The sequence below is a fragment of the Protopterus annectens genome, chromosome 3.part1, assembly GCF_019279795.1.
Source record: "Protopterus annectens isolate FY-2018-M chromosome 3.part1, PAN1.0, whole genome shotgun sequence".
NCBI lineage: Eukaryota > Metazoa > Chordata > Ceratodontiformes > Protopteridae > Protopterus > Protopterus annectens.
The window spans coordinates 1,834,059,602-1,834,081,995 of record NC_056732.1 but is presented as its reverse complement, the minus strand read 5'-3'; the positions used below and the strand labels follow the sequence as shown (position 1 = coordinate 1,834,081,995).

The window sequence follows — 22,394 nt, the reverse complement described above, 5'->3', positions numbered from 1 at the left end:
CTACTTTACAGAACATACTAAGATATGCTCCTGATACCAAGCTCTACAAGATCTGGCATAAGTGGTTTCTGTTTTCCTACTTTACAGAACATTCTAAGATAGCTGTACAGTTTTTTTATGCTATTTACTAATCTGTAAATAAAATTGCTTGCTGGCTTAATCTTGTGGCAGGAGAGAGAGAACCGGGCCATTTCTGTGCTGCTGACTGTGAGAACCGGGCCATTTCGCTGCTGCTGACTGTGAAAACCAGGCCATTTCTCTGCTGCTGACTGCGAGAACCGGGCCATTTCTGTGCTGCTGACTGTGAGAACCAGGCCATTTCTGTGCTGCTGACTGTGAGAACCGGGCCATTTCTGTGCTGCTGACTGTGAGAACAGGGCCTGTGCTGCTGACTGTGAGAACAGGGCCATTTCTGTGCTGCTGACTGTGAGAACCAGGCCGTTTCTGTGCTGCTGACTGTGAGAACCAGGCCGTTTCTGTGCTGCTGACTGTGAGAACCAGGCCATTTCTGTGCTGCTGAATGTGAGAACCGGGCCATTTCTGTGTTGCCAACTGTGAGAACTGGGCCATTTCTGTGCTGCTGACTGTGAGAACTGGGCCATTTCTGTGCCGCTGACTGTGAGAACTGGGTCATTTCTGTGTAAGGTTGACACCCGTCCCGTTGTCAGCGGGACACTCACGGGTTAAGCCATCTTATCCCGTTGCCCGCTATATCAAGTAGTGGGACCTGAAAAGTCCCGCTTTTGCGATCGCACTGAATTGCCGTGGAAAAGTCACAATTACTTCCGGCTTTTTCACGGCAATTCAGTTATGTCACCAACCCGGACCTGCAGGCAAAGCTGCTGCCTGTTGGGTCCAGGTGCTTTAATTCGTGCAGTAATTGGCTGCAATTCACGAAAGGGGTGGGGATTGGGGCAGGAAGAGCCCTGCAAAGATCGCGGCTGCAGGAGTGCTTTGTTTTAAGCGCTTCTACAGCCGCTAAAAAAAGACTGAGATTTTTTTTTTAATAATAAGCGATCCAGCCAGCCAGCCATCCTCCTCCAGCCAGCCAGCCATCCTCCTCCAGCCAGCCATTCTCCTCCAGCCAGCCAGCCAGCCACCCTCCTCCAGCCAGCCAGCCACCCTCCTCCAGCCAGCCAGCCATCCTCCTCCTCCAGCCAGCCAGCCATCCTCCTCCTCCAGCCAGCCAGCCATCCTCCTCCTCCAGCCAGCCAGCCAGCCATCCTCCTCCATCCATCCATCCATCCATCCATCCATCCGGCCAGCCATCCTCCTCCAGCCAGTCAGCCACCTCCATCCAGCCAGCCATCCTGCATCCAGCCAGCCAGCCATCCTCCTCCATCCATCCTCCTCCAGCCAGCCAGCCATCCTCCTCCTCCATCCAGCCAGCCAGCCTCCATCCATCCAGCCAGCCATCCTCCATTCATCCAGCCAGCCAGTCATCCATGCAGCCAGCCATCCATCTATTCATGCAGCCAGTCATCCATCCATCAAGCCATCCATCCAGCAGCTACTCCCATCAACCAGCTAGCCACTCCAGCCAGCCATCCATCCAGCCCCCAGCCATTCATGCAGCTAGCCAGCCATCTATCCATTCATGCAGCCAGCCATCCATCCAGCCATGCATCCATTCATTCAGCCATCCATCCATCAAGCCATCCATCCAGTCATTCATCCATCCAGCTGCTACTCCCACCAACCAACTAGCCACTCCAGCAGCCACTTGTCATACCCATAACAGCATCTCCTTCACCACTCTGGTGGTGATGTCATGGTAGAGGGTGTGGCCAGTGTCATATTGGCCACACCCCCATGTCCCACTTTGGCCTGCTTAAAAGGTGGCAACCCTATTTCTGTGCAGCTGACTGTGAGAACAAGGCTGTTTCTGTGCTGCTGACTGTGAGAACCGGGCCGTTTCTTTGCTGCTGACTGTGAGAACCGGGCCGTTTCTGTGCTGCTGACTGCGAGAACCAGGCCATTTCTGTGCTGCTGACTGTGGGAACCGGGCCACTTCTGTGCTGCTGACTGCAAGAACTGGGCCATTTTTGTACTGCTGACTGTGAAAACTGCTTCATTTCTGTACTGCTGACTGCTAGAACCAGGACAGTTTCTGTGCTGCTGACTGCGAGAACTTTTAGTTATGTACTCACCATAACTTCAGATGTTTGGGATCCATCTCGCCTACATTCTGAATGATGGGTTCGGAGCCGATCCCTCGGCTCTGACTCGGCACGCTTATGCCAAAGAGCGAAGTCTCTTACTGGCTGAGCTTACCATATCTCAGGATGCACCACTACCAGTCCCCCAGATCTAGTTTGTCCGCATACATGCACACATGCACACCCTGCTTATATAACATCGTCAGATGAAACAAGATAAAACAGTAGAACTCAAAACCGTTCAATCTCTTCTGATCTCCAAGGCAGGGGAAAGGAGGGTGGGTATTAGGAATGTAGGCGAGATGGATCCCAAACATCTGAAGTTATGGTGAGTACATAACTAAAAGATGTTATGTGATCCTATCTCGCCTACATTCTGAATGATGGGACAGCGTCCTAGCACCTGAATCCTGGGTGGCTCACTGGAAAACACTCCTGAGTACCGTGGAACCAAATGAAGCTCGTCCTCTAGATGCCACATCCAATTTGTAGTGTGAAATGAAAGTGTGCGGATTGGACCAAGTAGCCGCAGCACAGATTTTCGATATAGCGAGCTTGGAATGAAAAGCTATAGAAGTAGCCATAGCTCTGGTAGAATGAGCCTTGATAGATGTTGTAAGTTGCTTATTGAAGAAGAATAAGTCTGAGTTATGCAATCTCTGATCCATTTTGAGATAGTAGCTTTTGTGATGGTTTGGCCCAGTTTATTATCTGAGAAGGACACAAACAACTGGTCTGACTTACGAAGTTGCTGAGTCCTGTCTAAATAGAAGCGTAATTGCCTGTGAACATCCAATTTATGAAGAGTGTATTCTGCTTCATTGGAGAATTTTGGGAAGAAAACCGGTAGCTCTAGAGATTGTTGGAGGCAGAAACTAGAACAGACCTTTGGGACAAAGGATGGATTAGGCCTAAGTGATACTCTATCCTTGTGGAAAATCAAGCGGTGGCTTAATAGACAGGGCTTGAAGCTCTGAAACTCTTCTTGCGAAGTAATTGCAACTAAGAAGGCAGTTTTCAAAGACAGATATTTTAACTCGCATGTAGCAGCCGGTTCGAAGGGGAGATGTTAATGCCAAGCACCAAATCAAGATCCCACGGAGGTGCAGGATGAAAAATTGGTGGTCTTAATAGGCTCGCACCTTTAATGAAAGTTTTGCATAGTCTGCTGCTCATCAAAGGAGGATCCATGGATTCGTGGAATTTAGAGATAGCCGCTAGTTGGACTTTAATAGTTGAGACAGAAGATCCCTGATTAAACAGGGATGTTAAAAATTTCAAGACCTCTGGGACAGGAGCAGTGATAGGGTCTAAGCCCTTGAGTTGAGCCCAGATAGCAAACCTCTTCCACTTACTAAGGTACAATTTGTTAGTGGTGGGTTTGTGGGCGAAGATAAAATGTGAACAACTTCCGGGTCTAGAGTGTGCCTTCTAACTAAAGTCGGAAGTGGAGGAGCCAAGCTGTCAATTTCAAAGATTGAAGGGACTGATGTCAAGTCCCGACTGATGGATTAGCAAGTCCGGAATCAGGTCTAAAGTCCACGGATCGTCCACTGCATGCTTCTTCAGGTAGGAAACCATACCTGGCGAGGCCAGTACGGGGCAATCAGTATCATTGAAGACCCCAGTTGAGAGGCTTTTTGAATAACTCTGGGAAGAAGCGGAATTGGAGGAAAGGCATAAAGTAGCCCTGTTGGCCAAGGTTGTGCTAGAGCATCCATGGCTGGTACTCCCTGATGTGGGATCAAGGAGAAGAACCTTTGGCACTTGGTGTTTAATGGAGTTGCAAATAGGTGCAGCACGGGCGTCCCCATCTCCTGAAAACCTGAGCTGCTACTGTGTGGTTTAGAGACCACTCGTGAGGAGAGAGAATTGTCCTGCTTAATTTGTCTGCCAATATATTTGACTTTCCCGGGATGTGGGTCGCTACCAAGAAGCGGTTGGTAGCTACAGCCCATTCCCACACTCTCATGGCCTCTCTGCAAAGGGGGTACGATCTGGTCCCTCCTTGTTTGTTCAGATACCAAACCACCAACATGTTGTCTGTGTGGATGGCGATGATGCCCTGAGGAAGAAACATGTGTAAGGCTTGTAGGGATAGAAGTACAGCCCTCATCTCCAACACATTGATGTGGAGAAGAGCTTCGTCTGGAAGCCAGGAGCCCTGAACTAGCCTGCCCAGACAATGCCACCCCACCCTATCTGGGAGGCATCTGTCGTCAGGGTAACCACTGGAGAGGGAAGAACAAAGGGGTTTCCTTGATCCAAATTGGATGTCTGAAGCCACCAGCGAAGGTCCCTTTGCATATATCCGTAATCATGATGTGATGATTGAGGGAAGATCCTGAAAGGACCATTGCGTTGACAATAGCCACTGAAGAATCCTCATGTGCAATCTTGCCAGAGGAACTAAAAGAACCGTGGCAGACATTGAGCCTAGAACTTGTAGAACCATCCTGGCTGGGGCTTTGGATCTCGAGATTAGAGCTTGAACTTGGCCCTGTAAAGTTTGGATCCTTTCGGCAGGAAGAAAGACGCGCATCAATCTTGAGTCTATCTCTGCTCCTATGAACCTTATGCGTTGAGAGGGCAGCAAGACAGACTTTGACCAATTGAATGTAATCCCCAGGGTAACACCCAGGGAGATGGTGGCTTTGAGGTTGTCCATTAGTAGATGCCTGGTGGTTGCAGTCAGGAGCCAGTCGTCCAGATAGGGAAACACTTGGAATCCAAGACTTCTCAGGTGAGCCGTCACTACTGCCAAACACTTGGTGAACACCCTGGGGGCTGTGGTGAGGCCAAAGGGCACAGTGCAAAATTGGTAATGACCGACTCCCAGGCTGAAGCGCAGATACCTCCTGGACGCTTGATGTATCGGTATGTGATAATAGGCGTCCTTGAGGTCTAAGGAGCACATCCAAACATCCTTCTCCAACAGTGGTAGAATGGATTGCAACGTGACCATTCGGAATTTGGATTTCGTGACGGATTGGTTCAGTCTGCTGAGATCCAATATTGGTCTCAGGTCCCCTGTCTTTTTTGGCACTAAAAAGAACCTGGAGTAATTTCCTGATCCGATCTGGTCTGTGGGGACCGTTGGATGACTCCTTTTCTAGCAGCTTTAAAGCTTCTGCTGCCATTTCCTTTGACTGGGTGGTGGGTCTGGGATTCTTTTGGACCGGTGGGGAGTATGTGAATGGGATGGTGTAACCTCCGGCAATGATCGAAGCACCCATCTGTCCTGAGTGATAGACTCCCAGGCTTTTAGGTGCTTGGCAAAGCGACACCCGACTGGCTCGAGCAGCACAGCCGGGCAATCCCTCATGGCGTGTGGGAGGCTGAAGAGCCACGAAAGGACTCATGGTCTCCAGAATTGCGGGGCCCTCTGCCGCCTCTGGGACGGCGTCTCCCTGAAAAATTTCCCGTCCTCTGCCTCTGGAAGGGAATCTTCCTGCTGTTGAGAGAAAAACTTTCGAGATTTATGGAACCACATTTTCCCCTCCTTTAGCCTTGGGGTAAGGCCGAAGGGAGTGGAATAACGGGCACCTACGGCAGATAAAGTTTTTCCCTCTTGCTCACAGCGGGTTATGGTGTCTTTAACCTTGGGTCCAAACAAGGAGGACCCATCAAAGGGAGCGTCGTGAAGGAAGACTTGAAGGCCTCCATGAACTGACACAAGCGAGCCAGGCTTGTCTCCGTGAGCCACGCCTGTGCCTGCCGCTCTACCCGCCTTCGGCCGCATAGGAGATGAGCCTCATGGACGAGTTAGAAATTGGCGTAAGGATAGCCAACTGAGAGCTAACCGACTGGGCCAGCTGCTCAGGTAGGTTACCGAGAGGGAATCTGACAACTCCTTGACCAGATCCCTCTGAAGCCTGGTAAAATGTGCCAAATAATTCAGAGACCTTAACGTAAAGGCCGCTGAAGTCAGGGTGCGCTTCCGTACCTGTCCATACTCCTAGACTCCTTATTAGGAGGATGGACGGACGTTGAAGCCTCTGCCACGTCCTGTTGTGTAGCAGATGCCACCACCATGGCATCTACAGCCACGCCTTTAGTAAGGAACTCCTTCTCGGGGGGAGCAGACAAAAATTTATTTGGACGAGAAGGAACTGGTTCCACGGTATCTGGGTGTTCCCGCCCTTGACAAACTAAATCCAGAAGCTCGTCGAAGGACGGAGACACCCAGGAGGCGGAGGGCTGAGCCCCAAAGGCCTTGAGGAGCACTGACTCGTCAGTAGAGGGGTTTGGATATCCAGCCGCCTCGTTGTTTGAGGATCTCTAAGATGTCTGCAAAGGATACATCATCCGAGGACGACTTAGGGGCCCCCTCTGCATCATCCCGATCAGTGTCTGAAGTAATAGACTCGGGGAGTCCACGTGCTTCCTCTTGCACGATCTCTTCCTTGGGGTTCCTCGAAGACAGCTCAGAAGAACCCTCAGGAGGAGGGAACCCCACTGGGGTAACCTCAGGCCCGGGGCTCCGCTGACTACGGACAGGGGAACTGCCAAAGACCCAGTCTCCACGCCTAGGGAAGGTGCCGGTAAAGCCGGGGAGATGGCCGAAGAGGACTTGGCCAAGGCACTCCTCATGGCTCTGAAAGCGGACCCCCAGAATCCTGGGAGTGTCCGGTCCCGAGCCGTGATAGTCGACGGAAGACCCGCCGAAGCACCGAGGGGAGGCTCGGAACCAGCATAGGTCCCAAACATCACCCCGGGTCCAGCGAAGGCGTCCAGCGTACCAAACTCGGACCCGAAGGCCGGGTTGGAGTAAGGGTCGGAGCCGACCCTGAGATCTCCATCGGCTCCAACAGCACCTGCTCCGACGGAGCCGAAGCAGTCGGAGGAGGAATGGCAATGGGGTGGGCCAAGGTCATCGGCTCCGAAGCCAACTGGGTCGGAACCGAAACAAATTTTTGGAGGACTGGGGACTGGAACAGTCTTTGGAGCACCCTGTCTATATCAGAATCTGACATCCTCGAACCGAGAGGAAACAGAACGGGTCGAGGCGGCCTCTCCAACGGCCCCAAAGGGCTAGGGGACCGGCTCGGCGACTCGATGAGTATCGGCGCCGAGGAATACACACACCAGATTCCATCGGTGCGAGGTGGACTCGGCGCCGAGGAGGAAGTGTCTGAGCGGGACCCTTGTCGGCTCCAAGAGCAGTGGAGCCGACGGTGACCCGCCTCGATGTCCCAGTCATCGGCTCCGAAGCCAGAGGAGTCGACACTGGTGGCATCGAGGCAGACCGTTCGACCTCGGCTCCAAGTCCTTGGAGCGAAGGAGAGGCCTGCCTTTGTTTCTTGGCGATCGGATCCGACGGACTGGTCGGAGCCGGCCCTTTTCTTTTGGCGGAGAAGGAGAGGATGCCAAAGCTTCTTGAAAGAAGGTTTAATTAATCCCTTAAGAATTAATTTATTTTTCCTCTCCTGGAGGACCCTTGAGGAAAAAGCGTGACATACACTACATGATTCCTGTAAATGTTTTGCCCCTAAGCAATACACACAGAGCGAGTGATCGTCCGTGATGGACATTTTGAAGCTACATTTTACACATTTCTTGAAGCCCGAAGGCCTAGGATTCTGAGACATTATAGAAATTTTCAGAAAGTAACTGTAAAGAACACTGGTGACACACCTAGAATAGGCTTACAGTTATCACTCGCAATACTCTGAGTTAGTCAAAACACAGCACAAACTCTGTAAATGTAATAATTTCTCTCAGTTAGTTCTTCTTTAAAGAAGAGAAATATAAATGATTTGAAACAGAACCAAGTCACCTACAAATAAAAAGACCGGAAAGGCCTTTCCAGACAAGAGGTACTCCTAGTCCACACTCACAACACAAGAATTCACCAAGTGAATTTTGTCAAACACACTCAAAACACAAGAATAGCTGTTAAAACAGCTTTTTATAGAGAATGAAGAAAATCCTGACAGAAAAACTAGTGAAATAATCACTACTTAACTCAGCCAGCTCGAGACCACGTCTTCACTTGTTAGCGGCAAACGAGATCTGGGGGACTGGTAGTGGTGCATCTTGGGATATGGTAAGCTCAGCCAGTAAGAGACTTCGCTCTTTGGCATAAGCGTGCCGAGTTGGAGCCGAGGGATCGGCTCCGAACCCATCATTCAGAATGTAGGCGAGATAGGATCACATAACATCCGCCTGTTTCTGTGCTGCTGACTGTGAGAACTGGGACGTTTCTGTGCCGCTGACTGTGAGAACTGGGCCGCTTATGTGCTGCTGTCTGCTTTAGAACCTTTAAGGGAGTGTAATTTGCTATTGGACATTGTGTTTCTTTGAGTTTTTCAGCAGTTTTTGGTGTTATTTTAAAACTCCCCATGTTTGCACGTCACTGTGCTGTTCACAGGTAGGTTGCACCATTCATTCCTCTGACACAGGTGACTTCATTGATATCTGCGTTTTTATCTCCACCTGTTGCCGGACATTCTTTGGTCAGCTGCTATCTGTGTCCTCAGCTGTCTGTAGTTGCATGTAGTTATACAAACGGCCACAAAGAATCCCTTGATTACTACCTACCCCTCCTAGCAGCCCACAGCTGCCTTTCACTGCTCGGACCTTCACAGCTGCCACCTTACTCAATACGTGCCTTTAGTTTGTGCTGGGCAGTGCCAGCTTCACCCACCCCACAACTGTATTCTGTCATTCCCTACTCCTGTTAATAGCATAGTCTATACTCTTGTCCACAGACCTTCTCATTTGATTAGACATGGCTTTTCTGGGCTAGTCTGGGTACCCTACAATTAAATGTTTTAGTGACACTCTTCCATAAAATTAACTTTTTACTACATAAATCTTGTTTCATGTACTTACAACAGCTAAATTCTTCAGTGGATAAAAAGGAAAGTTAGTCTGTTTGCTTCCCGCCTGTTCTCAGCTGCTTAGTTCTTGGTTTCCTTACAGTAATAATCAACAATCAGTTTGGGCGGAGCACTGGTGCAGCAGTTAACATTGTCACCTCACAGCAAGAGGTTCTCTTGTTCGATTCTCAGCTGGAGTGCCTTCTGTGTGGAGTCTGAATGTCCTGAATGGCTTAGAGAACAGTTATGAAGGTTATGAAACAGGTCTTTCTGAAGAAGTCTTGATAATAATAAGACGAAAGCGCTAAAGTACTACAAGAGTTGTTGGTGTGATTTACTATTCTTTGAATGCTGTTATTGTCACGAAGTTCATTTCTTAGTTAAAATTTCTTCTCTTCGTTCATTTCTTGAGTGTGGTTAATTTTAATTTTAAAGTACTGAACTGGGCTTTTAATACTTGAGGATTTAAATAAAAAAACATGGTTTATACACAAGAATGCTGTTTACATATTAGTCCATTAGCTGTATGAGCACAATATATGTTAATATAATTTTTCTCTAAATGGGGTAACCAATAGTGGTATGAATGAAATTGTGGTCCAAAAACCAGTGATAAAATTGCAACTAGTGATAAAATTACAACTTGTGATAAAATTACAGCTTGACAAATACTTTTGAACTTGTTACATAACAATGTGTCCTGTACAGTATGTATCTACACAGACTGTTTGCTACCCATGCATTCTAATCTAGTAGGTATCCTGGACCCATTTTTTAAACATATTTATTAGATATTAATTTTATTTACACTGAATTATTTTGCATTTGTACATAAAAAGACTGCAATGTACATTTAGTCTAATTTACAAATTTAGTAACATTAACATCAAGCAAAATCTTTACATCTTTTTAGAAATATTTAGTGGAATTGGCATCAAAGGCATGCTATTAAACTACATACCCAGCATTTAGAAACATTGATGCTTTTTGCATACCAACATTGTCTTGTCAAAAACATATTAAAAGATGGTGACCAGTATTACTCATTTTTTTTACATATTTTTAGTCTCTCTCTGGTACAGCTTTACAGTTTAACAGGTTGTAAATACAATTTAATACTAAACAATAGAACAACATCTAGCATGATAGCTATTAGCAACTTGTAAAATATCTTGGCCTGTCAAGTTTAATCTGTTTACCAGTGTTTCTAATGCACTAATACTTGTTTTCCCCTCCCCCTAAAAGAGCATTGTGAAGAGGAAATTAGATGTTATTTTTTTCTGTAGCTTTATCTTAGACCCTTCTGCAGTACTGCTTATACAGTCAGTGTAAAATTGGAAATAGAATGTATACCAGCCCAACAATTAGGTTATATATTTGTTTTATTAGGTTACTAACAAACTGTGGACCTTTGTCTGATTTGATAATTCTTTGGCCATTTTCAATGACAGAATATATTTGTTGTTGCCTTTAGGTATGTATTCCCTCCTGCATAATTTATTTGAACTTTATGTATACTATGGCCCATTTGCTGGCTGTACTTGATGTAAGTGAGTTTTTTTTACTTTTAACATTTACCTGCAAACAGATCATCAGTGACATGCATGCACAATTGTGACATTTTATTACAATTACCTTATCTGCCCAACATTTTCCAACTACTCATTTAGCCTGGGAAGGTCTGACTTCACATTTTAGACTCTGTAGACCATAGTTAACCCTTTTAGCATTTTTTAATCATCTGTTAATACACTTGCAGCTTGATAGTAGAATGCAGTTGTAAAACACATATAATTATAATAAGTATTTGTGATTTGCATAACTATGCATGTATACTACATAAATATATATTATTTTACAATTAGTTTACAGATTTTTTAACTGTCCTGCCATTAATTTTACAAAGACTGCTTGACTAATACCATTTGTGATTTTATTTTTTAATTGTCTATAAGAGTTTTTACTGTTTGGTGTGATTTTACTACTTCAAACTGTACTGCTGCTGATATTAAAAAAAAACATGTCTTTCAAAAAATGTCTTGTGTCCATTAACAAACGTTCCTTGTTTTTCACTTACTTCAGCCAGAGCTATAGCTATGTCACACAATAAAAATGACATTTTACATTGCTAAGCTATATTCCTACATTAAAGCAAACTTTTTACTTTATGCTTTATCTTTCAGCATATTTACAGCAAAATTAATTTCAATCTTTAATTTACTGTTAAATACACTCTAACAGTTTGGAATACATTTCTCAGAACTCCAGGCCAAAGCAGAGGGACTGTGGCTGACTTAAGTTTGCTGACAACTGCAAACTAGGTGCAATCATCAAATCCCCTAATGATGTCAATATACTCCAAGAAGGGCTCACGCAGACTAATGACTGGTGCCAAAGCCATGGACTCAAACTCAATGCAAAAAAATGCATTATGATCCCATCTGGAAAAAAAAACGATACCCATGCAGACTATCATATAAATAATAGTAGTCTAACTGCCAACTCAGTTGCAAGAGATTTGGGAACACAGGTGGACTCTGGCCATAATTTTGACCACCACATGTCTACTGTGGTAAGAAAGGCCTTCTACATTGCAGGCCTCATAAGCAAAGGCATTTCCTCAAGAGTGAAAGAGATTATAACTCCCCTGTACTCATCCATCATCAGGTCAATAATAGAGTACAATGCTTCCTTTGGTGTGTTCCTTACCAGGCACCTGCAGCAACTTGAGAGACCTCAGAGATTTCTAACCAAAAACATTTAGGGCCTCTAGCACATGTCATAAACTAACAGACTTAAGATACAATCACTGTATTCAGCAGCATACAGATTACTTACAGGTGACCTGTGTCAGGCTTACAGAGCAATCTCTGATCCAAACCTAATGGAAATCCAGCACATCTACAAGTCAAATTTGATAAGAGTCACTCACTCTAAGGACATTAACATGGCTTTCGACATAAATAGGACCTGCTGGTGAGACAGATACATCTCCCAGAAGTAGCTACTCCTCTGGAACAGGCTACCAATTCACATCAAACAGAGACCCTCTATGACCCTATTCAAGCATAGCCAGGACAACTGGATGGGAATCCATAAAATTCTGCTGGGGATTTCACCTATGACCCTGTTAGATATGGGCAGTCATTGCTAAGATAGATCTTAAGGATAGGCAATTTTGGGGGCACATACGGCTAGGCTACAAATGACCCTTGGATCAACAGCCTAGTTACTTCCTATGAACCTATAATTGACATGATGTTTGCAGTGAGACAGATACCCGAGAAAAAACTAGATATGTGAAAAGAGTCAAACTGGGCATTCCTAGACTCAGAGAAAGTATATGACAAGGTCCCAAGAAAGCTAATTTGGGCAGTCCTGCAATAGTTTGAAGTCCCAGAAACATTGATAGAATTAGTGCAGGCTATGAACAAGGAACCAATGACACAAGTATGAACAGAGTTCAGGCTCACAATGGGGGTTCCCAGTGGGAATGGGTGTTCATCAGTTCTGAGTCCACTGCTCTTTATACTGGTGATGGATGACAACAGCAAGCAGGTAGCAAATCTGTCCTCTGCTACCTTCTTGCTAATGTAGTCCATTGCTCTTCATACTGGTGATGGACTACATTAGCAAGTAGGTAGCACAGGACAGATCAACAAACTAGCTGTATGCAAACAATGTGGTATTACAGGCAGACTCCGAACAAGAGCTTCAGCAAAGGATAGGGGAATGGAATTCCAAACTAAGGCACATGGGATGAAACTCAGTACAGACAGTAGAGTTGTAATGGCAACAAATGGGGGAAATCAGAAGACGTTAAGAACTGAGATGGAAGGGACAATTTCGGTACAGGTTAACAGTTTCAAGCACCTGACAGGGGTGGTTGAAGAGAAGGGGAGTCTGAATGACAAAGTCAAAGCTAGAATCAGAGGAGTTGTAGCCAACTGGATCAGAGTGTTGGCGGTAGTGTATAATAGAGGAATATCAAATAAGCTGAAAAGAAAGGTGTACAAAACAGTGGTGCAACCAGTACAACCATATGTTACAGAAATCTGAGCAGTGAAGGCAGAGCAGTTGAGGAAGCTAGAGGTGAAGCTAGTGATGGGTGGTGGGATGCACACTGTGGGACAGATGAAGAAATAAAAACATCACAGCAGAAGCCCAAGCTGGTCAAATTGCAGAGAAGGTCACAGAGGACAGATTACAGTGGTTCAGGCACATTTGCAGGAAATAATACAACCTGGTGAAGAAGATTTGGGACAAAAAAGAAAAAAGGCAAGAGGAAATGAGGGCATCTAGCAAACAGAAAAATGGATTGTGTGACAAAAGACTTGCGACAGTCAGGCATGACTGTCAAAGAAGGTAAGAGAGCAGTACTGAACTGAGAGAGAGAGAAGGTGATAGACATGGCACCCCCAATCCCATGTAAAAAAGGTGGGAAAAGGGGGTTAGAGATGATGATAGGATTTTGATTTACTAAATAATTTAAGGACCAACTGTGAGACTTGACAATCTGTTCCACAGTTAAGACGAAAATGGTGTCTCTATTCTGGGGAAAATAAGCAACAATGCCAGTAAAACTAACGGTCCACAAAAGTTATTTGGGGGGGGGAGGGGGTTACAGAAAAAAACACAGTAAAAATCACTTTCAAACACTATGGCAGCCCCGCAATGTTAAAATAAAATATTTTCTATGGAGAAATTGTGTCTATCAGTTAGATAACACTAATTTTAAACTACAGAAATGAGTGTTCTACTTAAAAGTACATTACAGTCTTGAGACAATCCAATAAAACACGACACTCCTAGCTTTAAAATAACTTTCCTGAAGAGGCAAGTAATAAAACAGCAGTAAAAATAAAACAGTGGAAGTTTTTCCTATCTATGTAGCTAAAGAAAGCACAAGCTGACTGTCGATCCTCAAAGCCTCAGAGGAGTGTACTCTTTGTTGGCAGTAAAGCTCTGCAGGGCTTTGGGCATAAACTTGTCTTTTAGTCAGCTCAGCTTGAGCTGCTTGGCAGTTTGGGTGTGTGGAAGGTGCCCTGAAGCTTTGGAAGCTGGCCAGCTATTGCATCCTTGGTAGGATATAACCCACACAGTTAAGGCTACTGCAGCAGTGATCAATATAGTGAACATCTAAAATATATGGAAAGCTTGTCTACCAACAAACTGATCACGCATAAACTCATGTCAATTTAATGAGGACAACACTGATTCAGATCTTAACACAGCACCATTACTCCCTTAACTTCCTTATTGATAATATTTTTTAAAACATGGAACAAGATATCCAAACAAGAGCATCGTCTTATCCAAAAAAGGCATGTAATACGGTAGATCACAGACCACTTAAAACTGGTTTCCTGTAGATTCTAAAGAAATATATGCTGTTGGTTTCAAAACTACCTTCCAAACAGAACATTCATTGTTACGTCTGGACCACATTAGTCAGGTTCTGGTATTCTCTGCAAAGGAGTGCCCCGCGGCTCTATGCAAGGACCTTTCCTGTTCATTAATTAACTTCTCCATGACCTTCTATACACCAGTTTATTACTATATACTAATGATACTGTTCTCCCTTCATCATAACAATGTGCCTCATTACTACAAATATCACTCACTCTGACCTCTCCATGACCTTCTACACACCAGTTTATTACTATATACTAATGATACTGTTCTCCCTTCATCACAACAATGTGCCTCATTACTAGAAATATCACTCACTCTGACTTCTCCTCACAGCACAACTGGTTGTCAGAAAATAAATTAGAAATTAATGTAAAAAAAATACAACATTATGTTGGCTTCCTCCACAAAAATAAATAAATGACCCCCCGCAATCACTTCTCTATTGTAGATCCCAATGGCATTCTACTTCCCGCTGTACATGAACAACAACACCTTGGCATTCTGATTGGTGACTTCTTAACCTTTCAATCTCAAAATGAACCAGAATCTTGAAAGTTACTGTAACATCTTAAAATTGCACATATATCCTCCAATTTACTATGTGTTCTTTTCCACAGACTGGAAAACAACATTCCAATTTATACCTTTCGTTTATCACACAGTGCCTCTGTTTCACAGAAGAGTGAAAAAAAAGATTTAGCCATCTCAACCAACTGAATTATCATTATTGTATTAAAACACACAAAGCAAAATTGCCTCCCTCTTAAAGACAGAATGACATTCCTAAAAAACATGTTCATTTTAAAGTTTTGACACAAATCCTACTACCCACCTCAAAGCAATATGATAAAATCCATCACTCTGATCACTCCCTTACAAATCAGAATGCCCTACCACTCCACAGACCTCTGTTTCAGTTGACTACAGGTGAAAACACATTCCAAACATCTGCTTCACCTACCTGGTGGTTTTTAACTAGACTTTTGTAAGTAGATTAAAGAGTAACACTACTTCCTTGTCTGGTATAACATCATGTCCTTGTGTGGCCCTGGAACCATACTCTTTACATACATATACCATGTGCTCACAGTTCTTTATCATCATCTTAATGTTTAGATCCAAGATCACCATCCTTACCTATAGACACCATGTGATCAAAGTTCTGCACCATCACCTCCTGGTAAAGCAGTTTGTCCCATTTTGTCAGCATCTTCCATTCTTCCATAGAGAAGTCAACAGCAACATCTTCAAAAGTTTCTGGAATCTGAGGAAAAAAAACAGGTACAAAATTTGTTCTGGAAGTATAAACACTTTAAAGTAGGCATTGATAACATCTACTACTTAAATGACATTCGTCTACTGCCATTTTCAGTAGTGCCAGATCTTTTCTCCTGTATTTATATTCTTACTTCTACATTTATTATATTTGCTAAATGGGAATGTCGAAAAGGAACAGCCTGCCTCAGAGGGATTCCACATGCAAAATCTCCAAAACAACATTAGACAATATAGCTTTTTTAGAAACTGTCACTATTATGGTGCATCAAAAACAGCAATACACAGGTATAACCACATTTATGTGCGTTTACTAGATACAAAAGTATCATTATGTAAATAACACAGTACACACAGGTATAACCATATGTATATGTGTTTACTAGATAAAAAGTATCATTATGTACATAAGACAGCACTCACAGCTATAACCATATTTATATGTATTTATTAGATACAAAGTATCATTATGTAAATAAGACAGCATATACAGCTACAGTGGATATAAAAAGTATACACACCCGTTAAAATGCCAGCTTTTTGTGATATAAAAAAAATGAGACCGCAATAAATCATTTCAAAACTTTTCCCACCTTTAATGTGACCTATAACCTGTACAATTCAAATGAAAAACAAACAAATCTGTTAGGGCAAAAAATATAAAAAAATAAAAAACATACAATAAGCTGGTTGCATAAGTGTGCACACCCTTAAACTAATACTTTGTTGAAGCACCTTTTGCTTTAATTACACATTCAGTCTTCTTGGGTACACACCTGCCATCAATTAAAGAGACTCTAATTAATCCCAAATAAAGTTCAGCTGTCCTAGTAGGATTTTCCTGACATTTACTCAGTTGCCCACTACAGCAAAAGCCATGCTTCGCAGAGAGCTTACAAAGCATCAAAGGGAATCTCATTGTTGAATATCAGCCAGGAGAAGGGTACAAAAAAATTTTCACAGCACTGGATATACCATGGAACACAGTGAAGACAGTCATCAAAAAGTGGAGAAAATATGGGACAACAGTGACGTTGCAAAGAACTGGACGTCCCTCCAAAATTGATGAAAAGACAAGATGAAAACTAGTCAGGGAGGCTGCAAAGAGACCTACAGCACCACTGAAGGAGCTGCAGGAATTTCTGGCAAGTACTGGTTGTGTACTATATGTGACAACAATCTCCCGTATTCTCCATATGTCTGGACTACGGGGTAGGGTTGCAAAGCAGAAGCCTTTTCTGATGCAAATTTTAGCCAGGCCTGGATGTTTTTCTGCAAAACAATACATCACGTCTCCCAAAAGCATGTGGGAAAATGTGTTATGGCCTGATGAGACCAAGGTTGAACTTTCTGGCCACGATTCCAAAAGGTATGTTTGGTGCAAAAACAACACTTCGCATCACCAAAAGAGCATCATCATCCCCAGTGATGCATGGTGGTGGTGGCAGTATCATGCTTTGGGGTTGCTTTTCTACAGCTGGAACTGGGACTTTAGTCAAGGTGGAGGGAATTATGAAAAGTTCCAAATACCAGTTACTTTTGGCCCAAAACCTTCAGGCGTCTGCTAGAAAGCTGAAGATGAAGAGGAATTTCATCTTTCAACACTAGGCCTTAAACACATGTCCTACACGGACAGACTCAAAACAGTCTAGCTATTCTCTGTCTCATATCATCTACTAAGAGGTGATCTTTGCTTGACTTACAAAGCCATGTCTGACCAAGCTCTGTTAGAAATGCTACATCTAAAGAAATCCCAATCCCTCCACACCACACACTCCAGAGACCTCAACCTCATTACCACAATCAACAGAACATGCTGGAGGGACAGGTTCATAACCCAGAGACTACCCATGCTATGGAATAGACTTCCCATACATGTTAAGCAGAGCACCTCACTAGCCCTCTTATGGGAAATTACGTTCACCCCAGGGATCACTCCAGTGGCTCTACTTGATAGAGGCACTGGGAACTAATGACGGGCAGCACAATGCCAGGGCACTTCTATGGGCTAGGCTTGTAAAGGCCCCATGGCCATTAGCCTAGTACACACCTATGAACCTATGAACACGACAATGACCCCAAGCATACATCCAAATCAACAAAAGAATGGCTTCACCAGAAGAAAATTAAAGTTTTGGAATGGCCCAGCCAGAGCCCAGACCTTAATCCAATAGAAAATCTGTGGGGTCACCTGAAGAGGGCTGTGCACAAGAGATGCCCTCGCAATCTGACATATCTGGAGTGCTTCTGCAAGGAAGAGTGGGCAATATTGCCAAGTCAAGATGTGCCATGCTGATAGACTCCTACCCAAGAAGACTGAATGCTGTAATTAAATCAAAATGTTCTTCAACAAAGTATTATTTTAAGGGTGTGAACACTTATGCAACCAACTTATTTTATATTTTTTATTGTTTATATATTTTCCCTTGACAAGATTTGTTTGTTTGTCAATTGTGTACTACAGGTTATAAGCCACATTAAAGGAGAGGAAAGTTTTGAAATGATTTATTGTGGTCTCGTTTTTTTTTTATATCACAAAAGCCTGACATTTTAACAGGGGTGTGTACACTTTTTATATCCACTGTACAACCATATTTATATGTGTTTATTAGATACAAAGTATCATTATGTAAATAAGACAGCGTACACAGGTATAACCATATTTATATGTGTTTATTAGATGCAAAGTATCTTTATGTAAATAAGACAGCATACACAGGTATAACCATATTTATACGTGTTTACTAGATACAAAGTATCATTATGTAAATAAGACAGCACACACAGGTATAACCATATTTATACGCGTTTACTAGATACAAAGCATCATTATGTAAATAACACAGCATACACAGGTATAACCATATTTATGTGTGTTTACTAGATACAAAGCATTATTATGTTAATAAGACAGCAATACACAGGAATAATCATATTTATATGTGTTTATTAGATACAAAGTATCATTATGTAATTGATGACAGCATACACAGGTATAACCATATTTATATGTGTTGATTAGATACAAAGTATCATTATGTAAATAATGCAGCACACACAGGTATAACCATATTTATATGTGTTTATTTATTTATTGACATTTGTTAACCGGGTTTGTCCAACTGGGCTTGTGGCCCATTTTCAGCAGAGAACCGAGGAGAAAAGCTCCAGTAGTACAATTTTCAACAATATTGATATAATAGCAGTTATAGCAAAAAGATTCACATATGTTAGGTTACATGCATAAAGATAAAGTTGCATTAAAAAGAAGCTTGGTAACATAATTTTACATTGATATAGTTCAATAGGTCAACAATAACATTTTTTTGTTTGTATAAAATTATGCAAATGCACAGTAGACACATTGGAGAGAGAGGTGTAATGAGTTACTAAGTATGGACCTTTTAAGGGTACATAAAGGGAAGGAAGACTAGGTGGGGTCATGGCAAGGGCAGGTCCTGGAATTGAGAAAATAAGCTTTTAGTTCATTTTTAAAGTGTGAGGTGTGGGAGATTGAACACAAGTCAAGGGGAAGCTTGTTCCAAACATGGCAAGGAAGTGTTTGTAGAGTAGTTTGCCTACTGACCTTTTTGGGTGGGAGACATCAAGTAATTGTTGGTTATAAGTACAGAGGGTCCGGGATGGCATATAGATGGAGACTAAGGAAGACAGAGATGGACAGAAGGAGGATTTATAAAGAACAGAGTGTAGCATATGAAACTGATAAGATAGCAGAAATTGGGGAAGTTCAAGCCATTGAAGAGAGTTTAAAGAAATGCAGTGGTGTGAGTTGTATGGGGAGTTAGTAATGACTCTGACTATTTTATGGTAAGTCTTTTGGAGTGTGTTTAGAGTGGAGGCCTGGATATTGGTAAGAACTGGGGCAGCATATAAGAGGGAGGGGAGGAGGAGTGCCTGGCCCAGGGTAAGTCTAGATAAAGGGGTTAGGAATTTTTTGTTCCGATATAGCAGACCAAGTTTCTGGTTTGTTTTTTTTTTATACATTGGAGTATGTGTAGGTTGAACTTTAGTTCGTCATCGATATTGACCCCTAGGAGTTTTGTGTGGGTGTCAGGTTGGACAGTTGTATTGTTAGAAGATGTAATAAAAAAGGAGGTTTTGTGATGGGAAAGAGAACGGGGAAGGAAAAGGAGGCATTTGGTCTTTTTGGGATTTAGGATCAGTAGGTTGTGAGAGAGCCATTGTTCAGTGGATAGTAGGGCTTGTTGGGTCAGGGAGTGTAGTTCAGGAATGTTATTTGAGATGGATATGTGTGGAGTCGTCGGCATACTGAATAAGGGAGGATTTTTTGCATGAGGTGTAAAGATCATTGGTGAAGATGTTAAACAAAAGGGGTCCCAAGATGGAGCCTTGGGGAACACCAGTGGAGATGAGAAGGGAAGGTGAGGAGGATGGGAGCCATTTGCCAGATTGTTCCCTGCCAGATAGGTAACTATTAAACCAGGCAAGTGCGGAGGGGAGTAGGTGGAGATTTGCGAGTTTGGATAGTAGTAGAGGATGAGCGACATTACTGAAGGCTTTGGAGAGATCTAGGAAGAGACAGGGAATGAGTTTATTGTTGTCTAGAGCCTCTACAATGGTATGAGTGAAGGAAAGGAGGGCAGTGGTGGTGCTGTGGTGAGGACGAAATCCATGTTTGGTAGGGGTAAGTAAGTGATGCGTGAGGAGGTGACTGAGAAGCTGCAAGTGAATACATTTTTCTAATATCTTGGAGAGGGGGGGCAGAATGGCAATGGGTCAGTAGTTTGAGGGGTCAGTGGAGTTTCCACCTTTATGAAGAGGGATCGTAAAGAAAGATTTCCAAAGGGTGGGGACAGTTGATTCCAGAATAGATCGATTAATTAGTATAGATATAGGATAGGCAATTAAGTCAGCAGCAAGTTTGAGGAATGAAGGAGATAGATTGTCAGTGGAAGGAGGGCAAGGTTTTAGCTTGAGTAGTAGAGATTTGATGTAAGTAATGGGAAATGGCTCAAATAAAAACAAAGTTGTGTTAGTGGGACTTGGAGGGGTGGGTGTCGAAGTAGAGTTTGGCTTAGAGGTTACCAGATTTTGGATGGAGGAGATAAAGTGTTTATTCAGGAGAGTAGCTGTTTCCTGAGAGGAAGAGTTAAGGTATGGGGCTTTCCAGGATAGAGGATGTTGTTCATAGGTTGATACTAGGCTATCTGCCCTAGGGCATTTACAAGCCTAGCCAGAGTGTGTTTGGCTTTCGACACCCTTCTTAGATTAGTTGACTGTGCCTCTGTATAGTAGGTCACAGAAGATAGCCCATTTAAGGTTAGTTTACTGTGCCTCTGTCTAGCAGTGACACAGAAGAGATCCCAGGGGTAAATTTATGATCTCCCATCCAAACGTCAAGATTCTTCTTGAAGAGGGTCATTGCGGGGCTCTGTCTGACATGGATTGGGATTTTGTTCCAAAGTGAGGGGAGCCTCTGGGATATGAATCTGTCCCTCCAACATGTTCTATTAATTTCTGTGCTGAGGTTTAAGTCACTGGAGCGTGTAGTTCTGATGGATTTGGATTTCTTGAGATGGAGCATGTCCATTAATTCTGGGTTGGACATGGCTTTATACGTCAGGCACAGATTGCCTCTGAGTAGGTGGTAAGCAACTGAGTAGAGTTAGAGTTTCTTTAGCCTAACTGTGTAGGGCATCTGTTTGAGTCCCTTGATCCTCTTGGTGAGGTACTTTTGGGGTCCTTCTAGTTGTAGCAGGTGTCGGGTAAGGTACATCCCAAATAGGGCATTGTATTCAATTATGGGCCTGATGAGTAGAGGGGCACAATGACCTCTCTTGATCTAGATGTGAACCCTTTCGTGATAAGGTGGGCTATATAGAATGTCTTTCTAACCACTTTGGAAATGTGATTGTCAAAGGAGAGATTGCAATCTACTTGGGTCCCCAAATCCCTAATTACTTCTTCCGTACTTAATGGATTACCACCTATGTGGTAATTTGTGGGCACTTTGTTTTTCTCAAAGGGGATGACTATGCACTTTTTGGCATTTAGCTTTAGGCCATGGCTCTGGCACCAGTTATCCGTCTCTGTGAGACCTTTTTGGAGGATGCTCGTATCAGCCGGCGAGTCGATTATGGCCCCCAGTTTGCAGTCATCTGCAAACTTTGTCAGCCATAGTCCTCCTGTGTTAGCCTGTACCTCAGAGAAATATATACCGAACAAGAGAGGTCCCAGGACTGAGCCTTGTGGGACGCCACTTGTAACTGGTTTAGAGTCTGACATGGCACCTGCAATTCTGACCATGTGGGTTCTATCCCTAAGCCAGTTTGCAACCCATCTTGTGACATAGGGGTTGATATTTAAGCTGGTGAGCTTATTTATGATACCCGAGTGGGGTATTGTGTCGAAGGCTTTTGCAAGGTCAAGGTAGGCTGTGTGGACTACCTTCCCTTCGTCTATGGCCTTGGTGACCATTTCAAAGAAATTGACCAGGTTCAAGAGGCAAGATCTGCCCTTAACAAAGCTGAATTGGGTAGGATCCAGTGTTTGGAGGTTCCCAATGTCTTTGTTTATGAGTTCCATGATGATACGCTCCATAGCTTTGCAGACCAGGCTAGTTAGGCTTATAGGGCGATAGTTTCCAGGGTCCGTTGTGGCACCACCTTTATGGAGTGGGACCACTGTTGCTGTACGCCATTCTTTGCGTACATATCCTGTAGTAAGGCTGAGATTGAAC

The 22,394-nt window shown here is 43.6% G+C and overlaps 1 protein-coding gene across 1 annotated transcript in view; it reads right to left on the bottom strand.

Annotated features, from left to right (window-relative positions):
• LOC122798725 (zinc finger protein 260-like) overlaps positions 1–22,394 on the bottom strand; it is a 104,207-nt gene that overhangs the window by 50,035 nt on the left and 31,778 nt on the right. Inside the window, exon 2 of the mRNA XM_044067824.1 lies at positions 15,536–15,662. Within this exon, the coding sequence (XP_043923759.1) occupies positions 15,536–15,662 (127 nt within the window). The remainder of the gene's footprint in view (positions 1–15,535; positions 15,663–22,394) is intronic.